This window comes from Podarcis erhardii, assembly GCF_964252035.2.
Source record: "Podarcis erhardii genome assembly, chromosome: 9".
Lineage (NCBI taxonomy): Eukaryota > Metazoa > Chordata > Lepidosauria > Squamata > Lacertidae > Podarcis > Podarcis erhardii.
In genome coordinates this window covers 77,073,747-77,086,481 of record NC_138512.1, presented here as the reverse complement: position 1 = coordinate 77,086,481, position 12,735 = coordinate 77,073,747, and the positions used below count along the sequence as shown (strand labels likewise).

The window sequence follows — 12,735 nt, the reverse complement described above, 5'->3', positions numbered from 1 at the left end:
ATAACTACATCACAGAAAAGGCGGTCTACAACAGAAATTTGAGTGTTGTTGTTTTTCCTGTCTGCCAGGTTATCTGACAATGCCTTATCTGATTGCCTTTCCTGGTAGTCTGGCCATTCCTTTGAGATGGTGATTTCCCAATTCCTGAGACAATGGGAAGGGTCCCTCACCTCCTTGCAGAGAAAACATTTGGTCCGTTTGGGAGTCAAAATGGTTTCAGGTCGATCTTCCTGCGCTGATCTATGTATGTGCTTGGTTGGTACATTTATGAATATTTATTATATATAAAAGACCTTAAATTTTATTATTACACTCTCCAGGGAGTTAAATATGGTCTGAAAGGAAGATCGCTGCTGGGTCTGCATCTGTTAAAAAGTTTTTGGATTGCTGCAAAGTCCCAGCTGAGCAAAGATAAAATCGGCAACAAAGAGACGTAGAGGTTAAAATCGGCAACAAAGAGACGTAGAAGAGTGACTAGTGGGGTGCCACAGGGTTCTGTGTTGGGCCCGGTCTTATTCAACATCTTTATCAACGACTTGGATGATGGACTCAAGGGCATCCTGATCAAATGTGCAGATGACACCAAACTGGGAGGGGTGGCTAACACCCCAGAGGACAGGATCACACTTCAAAATGACCTTGACAGATTAGAGAACTGGGCCAAAACAAACAAGATGAATTTTAACAGGGAGAAATGTAAAGTATTGCACTTGGGCAAAAAAAATGAGAGGCACAAATACAAGATGGGTGACACCTGGCTTGAGAGCAGTACATGTGAAAAGGATCTAGGAGTCTTGGTTGACCACAAGCTTGACATGAGCCAACAGTGTGATGCGGCAGCTAAAAAAGCCAATGCAATTCTGGGCTGCATCAATAGGAGTATACATCTAGATCAAGGGAAGTAATAGTGCCACTATATTCTGCTCTGGTCAGACCTCACCTGGAGTACTGTGTCCAGTTCTGGGCACCACAGTTCAAGAAGGACACTGACAAACTGGAACGTGTCCAGAGGAGGGCAACCAAAATGGTCAAAGGCCTGGAAACGATGCCTTATGAGGAACGGCTAAGGGAGCTGGGCATGTTTAGCCTGGAGAAGAGGAGGTTAAGGGGTGATATGATAGCCATGTTCAAATATATAAAAGGATGTCACATAGAGGAGGGAGAAAGGTTGTTTTCTGCTGCTCCAGAGAAGCGGACACGGAGCAATGGTTCCAAACTACAAGAAAGAAGATTCCACCTAAACATTAGGAAGAACTTCCTGACAGTAAGAGCTGTTTGACAGTGGAATTTGCTGCCAAGGAGTGTGGTGGAGTCTCCTTCTTTGGAGGTCTTTAAGCAGAGGCTTGACGACCATATGTCAGGAGTGCTCTGATGGTGTTTCCTGCTTGGCAGGGGGTTGGACTCGATGGCCCTTGTGGTCTCTTCCAACTCTAAGATTCTATGATTCTATGATTCTAGGTTGGAAAAGACATGTACATTGGAACTGGAGGGGGCCTGCATATTTTTTAGCAGAGGTCTAGTGGTCTGGGGATGGTGGTAGTGGTAGTCAAATACACTTACTATTCCTGCTGCATGGTCCCTCTGTCCAGTGGCCCAGAGTCACCCAACCAGCATGAAAGGGCAGCTTTTTAGCCTTCTCACCAGGTCTGGATTAAGAGGTCAGTCTACATCCCAATCCCAAAGAAGGGCAGTGCCAAAGAATGCTCCAACTACCGCACAATTGCACTCATTTCACACGCTAGCAAGGTTATGCTTAAAATTCTACAAGGAAGGCTCAAGCAGTATGTGGACCGAGAACTCCCAGAAGTGCAAGCTGGATTTCGAAGGGGCAGAGGAACCAGAGACCAAATTGCAAACATGCGCTGGATTATGGAGAAAGCTAGAGAGTTGCAGAAAGACATCTACTTCTGCTTCATTGACTATGCAAAAGCCTTTGACTGTGTCGACCACAGCAAACTATGGCAAGTTCGTAAAGAAATGGGAGTGCCTGATCACCTCATCTGTCGCCTGAGAAATCTCTATGTGGGACAAGAAGCTACAGTTAGAACTGGATTTGGAACAACTGATTGGTTCAAAATTGGGAAAGGAGTACGACAAGGCTGTATATTGTCTCCCTTCTTATTTAACTTATATGCAGAATTCATCATGCAAAAGGCTGGGCTGGCTGAATCCCAAGCCGGAATTAAGATTGCCGGAAGAAATATCAACAACCTCAGATATGCAGATGACACAACCTTGATGGCAGAAAGTGAGGAGGAATTAAAGAACCTTTTAATGAGGGTGAAAGAGGAGAACACAAAATATGGTCTGAAGCTCAACATCAAAAAAACGAAGATCATGGCCACTGGGCCCATCACCTTCTGGCAAATAGAAGGGGAAGAAATGGAGGCAGTGAGAGATTTTACTTTCTTGGGCTCCATGATCACTGCAGATGGTGACAGCAGCCACGAAATTAAAAGACGCCTGCTTCTTGGGAGAAGGGCAATGACAGGCCTAGACAGCATCTTGAGAAGTAGAGACATCACCTTGCCAACAAAGGTTTGTATAGTTAAAGCTATGGTTTTCCCAGTAGTGATGTATGGAAGTGAGATCTGGACCATAAAGAAGGCTGATCGCCGAAGAATTGATGCTTTTGAATTATGGTGCTGGAGGAGATTCTTGAGAGTCCCATGGACTGCAAGAAGATAAAAAGTATCCATTCTGAAGGAAATCAGCCCTGAGTGCTCACTGGAAGGACAGATCGTGAAGCTGAAGCTGCAAAACTTTGGCCACCTCGTGAGAAGAGAAGACTCCCTGGAAAAGACCCTGATGTTGGGGAAGATGGAGGGCACAAGAAGGGGACGACAGAGGATGAGATGGTTGGACAGTGTTCTCGAAGCTACAAGCATGAGTCTGACCAAACTGCGGGAGGCAGGGGAAGACAGAAGTGCCCGGCGTGCTCTGGTCCAGGGGGTCATGAAGAGTTGGACACGACTAAACGACTAAAGAACAACAAGCACTTAAAAGATTTTGACACCCCCATACATACCAAATTCAAAATACAGTGGTACCTCAGGTTACAGATGCTTCAGCTTGTGTGTTTTTGGGTTGTGCACCATGCTGAACTTGGAAGTACCAGAAAGAGAAAATCTATTGAAAGATGATAATCAGGCATCCGCACAACATGACCAGTCCAATGAAGTTGATGTTGAAGAATCATAGCTTCTACACTGGTGATCTTTGCTTCTTCCGGTACACTGGCATTAGTTCGCCTGTCTTCCCAAGTGATGTGTAAAAATTTTTGGACAAACTGTTTTCAAGGAGTTGGAGATGGGGTTTATAAGTGGTCCATGTTTCACAAGCATACAGTAAGGTTGGTAGTACAATAGCTTTTTAAACAAGCATTTTGGTTTCCCTGCGAATGTCCTGGTCCTCCAACACTCTGCACTTCAATCCGAAGAAAGCTGCACTCACAGAGCTCAGACGATGCTGGATTTCGGCTAGTTACTAGTCCTATGTCAACCATGAATCTTGAGTCAGGCACTTGGGCCTCTTAGCCTAACCTGCCTTGCACGGTTGTTGTAACAATAAAGTGGTCCTGTGAGCCACCTTGAACTCAGAGGAAAAAGTGGGATAGCAATGCAATAAATAAATATGGTAATGGTCAGAGATGATGGATACCATAAGCTAAATTATAACTGCACAACCTGTTCTGGCTGTTGCACTGCAAATGAGAGCCAGAGGCAGCGGGGAGTTATTTATTTGCACCTCCGTCCTGTTCTGCATGCCTGCTCAGAAGTGATCTCATATGCACAATTTGACATCTTGACAAGGACTAGAACCTCCAGATATTTCTGACAGCAAATATGATTTGGCACTCGTTTATTACATATGCAACAGAGCTGTCGTTTTCAAGGCGACAAACCAGGAACTGTACTTGGGCAATCAGATAATGCGGATATTCTTTACCCGGAATTTTGTTATTTGTCAATTCCTCTGGCAGCTGCAATTCGCCTGCTTTTACCGTTTTTGCACCTTTCTAAAATCTTCACCTGCTTTTTGCAACCCTCTCTGTTTTTAAAATGAAACAGCAGCAGCAGCGACAAATATTCCCCCCCCCCAAAAAAGAAGTAAAAATACAAATAACAAATATTTAGCGCTGCCACCCAAGAAAATAAAAAAAAAAGAAGCATAAAAATGAGATAAAAATGAATGAATGATCTCAACGCGGGCCCTTTAATAGAGGCGTGTCTTGCAGAGTGATTGACAGAAGGGCGGAGGCGGCGGAGGCTCCTCTAGAGGGCAGCGGAGAGCCAGGCCCCGGAAGCAGCGCCGTGCCCTCGCTCAAAATGGCGGCTTCGGCTTCCCTGTGTTCGCTTGCCTGGAGTGGGCGCTGAGGGCGGAAGCGTCCCTGGGAGAAGAGCATCTCTGCTGGGTCCAGGGGCGCAAGGCATGGACTGCTACACGGCAAACTGGGACCCCCTCGGGGAAGCGGCCTATTACCGGTCAGTGGGCGCCCCTCCCGCCTCCCCAGCGCTCCCCAGGAGACTCTCCCCCCTCTCTGACCCTTCCCCAATTTTGCCACTCCCTGGATAACCCCTCTCCCACCCACCCCCAATGCTTTATATTGATGGGGGGGGTCCTCACCCCCTCCGCAGGGGCAGGGGCGCAGCTCCTGCAAAGCATTTTGCACTGGGAGGGCACCAGCCGGACCCAGGGGGGGTGGGGTGGGGCTTGCAGCTGATCAGACGAGCTTCCTTTTAAAAATAAATAAAAACAATTTATTAATTTTGTGATAACAACCCCACCCTGCAAAAAACCACTCACCACAATAAAAAATTGAAACCATCAATCTTGATTGACTTCCCTCCACTCCCCCTCCTGCTTCCATTATTTTATACGTATTCATGCACGTCCATAAAATCTTATATTCTTAACAATCCAACACTTTATTCGTCTTATTGCAAGTGACTTTTAGAAGGGACCCAGCAACAGGAGCTCACCCTGTCACGGGGATTCAAACCGCCGACCTTCCGATTGGCAAGCCCAAGGGGCTCAGTGGTTTAGACCAGAACGCCACCCGCGTCCTTAGTAGCACCTTAGAGACCAACTAAGTTTGTTCTTGGTATAAGCTTTCGTGTGCATGCACACTTCTTCACGGTGTGGTTTGAGCACAGTGTATTTGTGGGAATAGATTGCAAATAATTTTGCTTAGGCACCTTCTGCGGCAAGGTGTTCGTTATTATTATGATCAGTGCTTTTTCTGGGGGGGGGGGAACGCAGGGGTACGCATACGCCTAAACATTTTGTGAATCTTTTGTCCATTTACTGTATTTATTTCTCCTGATTTGAACTATAAAATGGTGATTTTCTTTAGTCAAAATGAGAGTACAGTGGTACCACTGGTTATGTACTTAATTCGTTCCAGAGGTCCGTTCTTAACCTGAAACTGATCTTAACCTGAAGCACCACTTTAGCTAATGCGGCCTCTTGCTGCCGCCGCACAATTTCTGTTCTCAACCTGAAGCAAAGTTCTTAACCTGAGATTTTATTTCTGGGTTAGCGGAGTCTGTAACCTGAAGCGTATGTAACCCGAGGTACCACTGTACCCCTAAACATTTTTTAAGAAAAAAAGCACTTATTATTACTATTATTTTATTTTAGGGACAGCATTTGACACTAAATATAACAGATGTCATTGGTGAACGTCAGGGATTCTCCTGGACTCCATCTCCCAATGGACTCAGGGTTGATGGGAATTGGAGCCCAGGAACTATGTACTTTTCTATGTTCAGACCATTGCACAAACCCCTGTCCCAGTAACCTTTACAACAGACCTGCAAGGCAGGCTGCTGTTGCTAACCCCACATTGCAAACAGGGAGGGGAACTGGGGCTGAGCTAAGGTTGCCAGGTGGGTTTGTGGTAGAGGCAAAATTCAAACAGAGGACACCCTGGTTCCCAGCTGCTCTGCTGACTCCATAATCTTCTCTTCCACCCGCATCCTCCTTCCCCACATCCCTCCAGGTCCCTACTTCTCTCCCTGTTCCCCATCTCTCAGGGTCTCTTGCCTGGTGGGGGCAAAGGACTAGGAAGGCCAGCTGCCTCGGTGCCCTGCTTGGGGGCTTCCCAAAGCAGAACTGACCAGCGTTGGGAACAGAATGCTGGGTTTTGCCAATGCTTCGGGGCTCTGCTTTTATTTAACCTGGCATTTCTCCCCGTCCAAAACTTTCTGCTAACATTCTTTTTCCTGCAGGAAACTGGATTTGTACACCATGGGCTGGAACCTGAGAGAAGACCTGCGGGATTGCTTGGTCGCTGCCGCGCCCTACGGAGGCCCCATTGGTACGGCAAGAGCCAGCTCCTCTTTCTCACGCCAGCTGTTCCTTTGCAGCTGGGAGGTTTTCTCTCTCAGCCCAGACTCATTCACTGGGGCAGTCGGGGAATTTGCCAAGGGGTAGGGCCTGCATGATGCAGTCACTCTCTCTCTGGCTCTGCCTAGCCTGCCCTACAGGGCTGTTGTGAGGACGCCTTGAGGTTCCTGGAGGAAGGGCGGGACCCGAACGAAATAAATCAGGGCAAGGAAAGAAGGCTGGCACTGGCGCTAGCTGCCAGAGTAAAGGTAAAGGGACCCCTGACCATTAGGTCCAGTCATGACCGACTCTGGGGTTGCGGTGCTCATCTCGAGGGAGCCGGTGTACAGCTTCCGGGTCATGTGGCCAGCATGACTAAGCCGCTTCTGGCGAACCAGAGCAGCACACGGAAATGCCGTTTACCTTTCTGCCAGAGTGGTACCTATTTATCTACTTGCACTTCATGCTTTTGAACTGCTAGGTTGGCAGGAGCAGGGACCGACGGGAGTTCACCCCATCGGGAGTTCACCCCATCGCGGGGATTCGAACCACCAACCTTCTGATCGGCAAGTCCTAGGCTCTGTGGTTTAACCCACAGCACCACCCGCGTCCCTAGCTGCCAGAATAGCCACTAGTAAATCCTAAGCAGTTGAGTTGGCACGTATGGGCAATAATAATAATAGCTCTATATTTTGGCTGTCTATTTGGACCGTAACCAATTTTTTTGCCTTCTGGTTCCTGAATTTTGAATTATTTTGAATTGAGATGGCAGACTGAACTTTTTTGGTTTTGACTACTGGCTCAAAACGACGCTGGTTTGTTGTTGTTTTTTGGTTTCTTAGAATTTCTGAGCTACCGTTGTTACAAGGCTGCTAGTAATGACATAATTAAAGAAATGCTCACAAAGAATTAAAATGGGAGGCGATTGTCAGGGGCATGACTTCTCAGCATTGTTTTGTATTGTGATTTTAAAAAAAGCCTCTATTGTTTTAGCTTTGCTGAAAAACAAGAAAGAGAAATCTCCCAGTTCCCGGCCACCTCTGGAAATCTACACTTCCTCAGGGGTCCTCTTGGCTAGCATTCCGGTAAGCGAATTGTGTTATCAGTGGTCACTGTGCACTGCATAGTAACAGTGCCAGATTTACGTATAAGCTAAACAAGCTATAGCTTAGGGCCCCACTCTCTTGGGGCCCCCCTAAAAAATCAAAGGAAAAAACAACCTGGATGTACATTTACAAAATATAAGATAAAAAACAAATAAAATAAAACCTACTTACAGTAACAGTGTTTTGTGCTGTGTAGGCTCCTATGATGTAAGCAGCCTGCTCCCTAACATAACACTGGTTAGATACCTATTAGGTCCATAAATTACCATACAGCATATATTCAACACAAAAGCAGTGACAATTTGTTGTTGACAAAGGACAGCTGGACATATAAAGGGCCCCATTACCTTCAGTAGTTTGGGGCCACATCAAACCTAAATCCGGCCCTGCATTAGCAACAATGAAAAAAGGAGGGAGAAGGCAGGTCAGTTCTCTGCCCCAAGGAGGTTACACTTGCAGTGGTAAAGGCAACAGAGGGAAATGAGGAGGATGGGGGAAAGCAAGGGCAAACTCTGAACGAACGCTGTCAAATTGTGCTGCGTGCACTGAGCTCTTTTTTTCAGCTGAGAACGAGGGCTTTAGAGGTTCAGTGACGGGGGCTGGGTTCGAGTCGCGACGTGGCCGCCAACCTGGATGACTTTGAAAGAGGATTAGGAAATTCCATGGAGGAGAGGGGCTATTGATGGCTACTAGCCAGGTTGGCTATGTGCTGCCTCCACAGTTAGAGACAGCAATGCTTCTGAATACCAGTTGCTGGAAACCACAGGAGAGTAAGGGGGCTCGTGTTCGAATCATGCTTGCTGGTTTCCCACAGGCATCTGCTTGGCTCCTGTGAGAACTGTTAGAATTCCCGCTCCGTGATTGCAGTCATGGGATAGTTGTCTTTCACACGACGGTATATGTTTTGACTCCACAGAGTGGGAAGTAACGAAGACAGGATGTTTGTTACTGTGTTCCGTGAAGTGGGATTATTGTCCTTTGTTCTTTTTGTCTTTGCTGTCTGATGCTAGAGAGAGAGGGAGCCATGTTGCAGTGCTCCGTGTGGGTTTATATGTAGATAAAGTAGATTAGCCAAAATGCTGAGTTGCTGAGGTCTGTCACGCGAACTGTGAAGACTCTGCGGATCCCAAAGTGTGTCAGGTTGCTAAATAGGTGCATCTGGTGCCTGGCTAATTTCTAACCCTGGGCTTTTGTCTCCCCTCCAGTGGAAGAACTGTCCGGCCGTGCACCTTGGCTGGACGACCAGTGAGGACCTCCTTTGCATCCAGGAGGACGGCTCAGTCCTCGTCTACAGCCTCTTTTGTGAGTTCAAGCGGCGCTTCAGCATGGGCAACGTAAGTGACCTTGGAGAGGAGGGTTTACTGGAACCGGCGGCTTTTGGGAGCTGGGGTTTCGGCCCAGTATACCTGAAGGAGCGTCTCCATCCCCATCGTTCTGAGGTCCACTGAGGTCCAGCGCCGAGGGTCTTCTGGCAGTTCCCTCATTGCAAGAAGTGAGGTTGCAGGGAACCAGGCAGAGGGCCTTCTCGGTGGTGGTGCCCGCCCTGTGGAACGCCCTCCCATCAGATGTCAAGGAAATAAGCAACTATCTGACTTCTAGAAGACATCTGAAGGCAGCCCTGTATTGGGAAATTTTAAATGTTTGATGGTTTACAATTTTTTTACATGTGCTGTAAGCCACCCAGTTTTTATTGTATAATGAAAACACTTAGAAATGTTCCATAGGACGTTATTCATAACTGTAGGCTCACTTTTTGCTTGAAGAAACATTCAAACATTTCAGTGTAGTATAGAAAATATAATATATCACTTTTTTTCAAAAAGATTTTTTTAAAAAATTGTCTTTTCAAAATGAGAGCAAGAGCATTGGTTATACTGCCACAGTTCTCTATGACATATTGTCGCGAACTGGGGTTTTCAATGAAATATCAGAAAAGAGAAAGGCTTCTTTGTGTGGATTGAGGAGATGAGAATTTGTTTGTCTCAAATTCGACCGAATATCAATGAGATAACCTGGGTAAAGCCAGCTTGCACCTTTCATTGAGTTTGTAGACATACCTAAGGTATATATGTAAGAGTCTCGTTCATAATGATATTTTGGAAATGATTCATGATCTTCTGAAGCTGCAATTCTGGGTTCTGCACGATCATGTTATAAAGTAGTTGTGTTCTGTGTTATAAATCAAACACTGCTGGGACTGGTTTTTTGAGAACCACTGCTCTAACCACTACACCACCTGACCCGCCCGGTGCTTCCTTGCTTTCCTCTCTAACCCCCAGGAGGTGCTTCAGAACCATGTGCTGGAGGCCAAGGTGTTCCACACGGAATACGGCACGGGGGTGGCTATCCTGACCGGTGCCCACCGCTTCACCATAGCCACCAACATCGAGGATTTGAAACTCCGCAGGCTGCCTCAGGTGCCAGGTAAATCTGTCTCCTGCCCACTTTCGCCCCTCGACTCGCACTGCCCCAGACGCGCTCTTCCACATCTGCATGTGCGTTCCCTGAAACCCAAGGTTTTGAAAAGCAAAAATCGCACCCCAAGTTTCTAGAGTTTGTTTTAAGAGCCTCTGCACGTTCTGTATCGCACTTAGGGGTCTGCTCTTGTTGTCGCCAATTTCCTTTGGTACTATGATGTTCTGTTAATGCCTGCTTGTTATTAACTGATAAACTGTGGACCTCTTTGGATCATTGGGTTATCTGAGAGGCAATACCTCTAATTTGTTGGAAGATATGCTCAGCCGTTCTTGCAATTAGAGTTAATACGAATACAAATGTTGTTGTTGTTTAGTCGTGTCCGACTCTTCGTGACCCCCTGGACCAGAGCATGCCAGGCCCTCCTGTCTTCCACTGCCTCCCGCAGTTTGGTCAAACTCATGCTGGTAGCTTCGAGAACACTGTCCAGCCATCTCGTCCTCTGTTGTCTCCTTCTCCTTGCGCCCTCCATCTTTCCCAACATCATGGTCTTTTCCAGGGAGTCTTCTCTTCTCATGAGGTGGCCAAAGTCTTGGAGCCTCAGCTTCAGGATCTGTCCTTCCAGTGAGCACTCAGGGCTGATTTCCTTCAGAATGGATCAGTTTGATCTTCTTGCAGTCCATGGAACTCTCAAGAGTCTCCTCCAGCACCAGAATTCAAAAGCATCAATTCTTCGGCGATCAGCCTTCTTTATGGTCCAGCTCTCACTTCCATACATTGCTACTGGGAAAACCATAGCTTTAACTATACGGACCTTTGTTGGCAAGGTGATGTCTCTACTTTTTAAGATGCTGTCTAGGTTTGTCATTGCTTTTCTCCCAGGAAGCTGGCGTCTTTTAATTTCGTGGCTGCTGTCACCATCTGCAGTGATCATGGAGCCCAAGAAAGTAAAATCTCTCACTGCCTCCATTTCTTCCCCTTCTATTTGCCAGGAGGTGATGGGACCAGTGGCCATGATCTTCGTTTTTTTTTGGTGTTGAGCTTCAGACCATATTTCATTGTCCCATACAGAAAAATGAAATTGAAAATCTACATAAGACATTCAAAAACCCCTAAAAACTCTGAAACCCCATTTTAAAATACAATATACTCTAGACTCTAGTAGACTATTGGGTGCTCTCCCTACTTGTTATTCCTTCCTCTTTTAGCGGCACAGGATCAACTTGCCCCATTTTTGGATCCAGTTCTACGCTCTCACCTTGAATATTCTCCCCACACTCACAGTCATCTTCAAGGGAAGAAAACCGGTTTTTTGTTGGAACTATGAAAGCAGATCTGTTAAAAATTTTGTAGATTGTTTGGAAACCGGTGAGACAGCTGCATCCTCTGGGTCGCTGTAGCGTTTACTAGCAGGCATAGTATAACGGTGGAAAGCAAACAAGGAGAGGTTTCCTTAACCGAAGAAGAGAGAGAAAAATAGAAAGTGCTGGGTTTGTTCAATTTAAGAGCTTCTCTGTGTGGTGAGAGCCAGGAACAGAGTATGAAGGGAGCTGGCAGTTAATGGCTAGCAGCTGGTGGCCTGCCCAGGACACTTCACAGAACTTGCCCAAGTTGTTCCTCATAGCATAGACAAGAAGGTCCTGATAGAATCTCAGTAGGTTGGTAAGTTTAAAAGTAGAGAAGTAAGAAAAATGAGAAATTACTTCCCTGGGTAGCAATCAACGCTAATTACAGTCCTGTTATCTGCGGAACTCCAAAGCCTGCTTGCTAAGCCGTCGCCATCTTCTCCCAAGTTTCTGGGTTTCTCACGGTTCTTGAGCCACGTTAAGCCTCCAATTGCTGTCTAGGTCCACTCCCCGTCTGTCTCAGGATTCTGCCATCAGGTCTAGACAGAGGCTTTGTGTAGATCCTTTGATCTGCCACGTTAAGCCTCCAATTGCTGTTTGGGTCCACTCCCCGTCTCGCTCAGGATTCTGCCACCAGGTCTACACCAGTGTGGTGTAGTGGTTAAGAGCGGTAGACTCAGTAATCTGGTGAACCGGGTTTGATTCCCCGCTCCTCCACATGCAGCTGCTGGGTGACCTTGGACTAGTCACACTTCTTTGAAGTCTCTCAGCCCCACTCACCTCACAGAGTGTTTGTTGTGGGGGAGGAAGGGAAAGGAGAATGTTAGCCGCTTTGAGACTCCTTAAAGGGAGTGAAAGGCGGGATATCAAATCCAAACTCTAGACCGAGGCTTTGCGTAGATCCTTTGATCTGCCACATCCTTCCACGGATATGAATTTATTTATTTATTGAATTTGTATTCCACCTGAAGACCACAAGGCGCTTCACAACATAGAAATGCAAAATGAAAACACTAAATGCCCAATAGAACAGATTGTGTGTGCAGCTTTTATTTTCATTTACTTTGTCTTCTTAAGTAGGGGTGGAGGATGGGCATTTTAAAAAAAGAGCTTAAACAGTCAGACCACTGGTCCATGTAGCTTAGTGCTGCCTCCACTGGCTGGCAGCAGCTCTCCAGCACTTTCAGGCAGCTTAGAATCCTAGAATCGTAGGATTGGAAGGGGAGCCTGAGGATATCTAGTCCAACTCCCTGCGATCTAGGAATATATCCATACTTAGAGACGTTACAGATATTACTTTTAAAAGTGTTGTGAACTGCCCTGTGATTTTCAGATGAACGGCGGTATACAAATTTAATAAGCAAGCAAAGAAAGAAATAAGCAGTTATCGGACTGTGCGGAAATGGCAAAACTAAGAGACCAAAATGACAAACTTTTTATAGAAGAGTGGAGGCATTTTGGGGGGCTGTCTGAAACAGCATTGTAGCCAGATGAAGTCACGGGCGGAATTCGAAATACGAGCAGCAGAAGTAAAATGA

At 46.5% G+C, this 12,735-nt stretch overlaps 1 protein-coding gene and 1 long non-coding RNA gene across 3 annotated transcripts in view; one reads left to right on the top strand and one right to left on the bottom strand.

Moving 5' to 3' along the window:
• The window catches only part of LOC309350464, a 251,288-nt gene that overhangs the window by 7,655 nt on the left and 230,898 nt on the right, over positions 1–12,735 (bottom strand). The window lies entirely within an intron of this gene.
• The window catches only part of VPS16 (VPS16 core subunit of CORVET and HOPS complexes), a 39,087-nt gene continuing 30,657 nt past the window's right edge, over positions 4,306–12,735 (top strand). Inside the window, exons 1-5 of the mRNA XM_081877454.1 lie at positions 4,306–4,484; positions 6,234–6,322; positions 7,324–7,415; positions 8,642–8,770; positions 9,716–9,860. Of these exons, the coding sequence (XP_081733580.1) occupies positions 4,432–4,484; positions 6,234–6,322; positions 7,324–7,415; positions 8,642–8,770; positions 9,716–9,860 (508 nt within the window). The 5' untranslated portion in view covers positions 4,306–4,431. The remainder of the gene's footprint in view (positions 4,485–6,233; positions 6,323–7,323; positions 7,416–8,641; positions 8,771–9,715; positions 9,861–12,735) is intronic.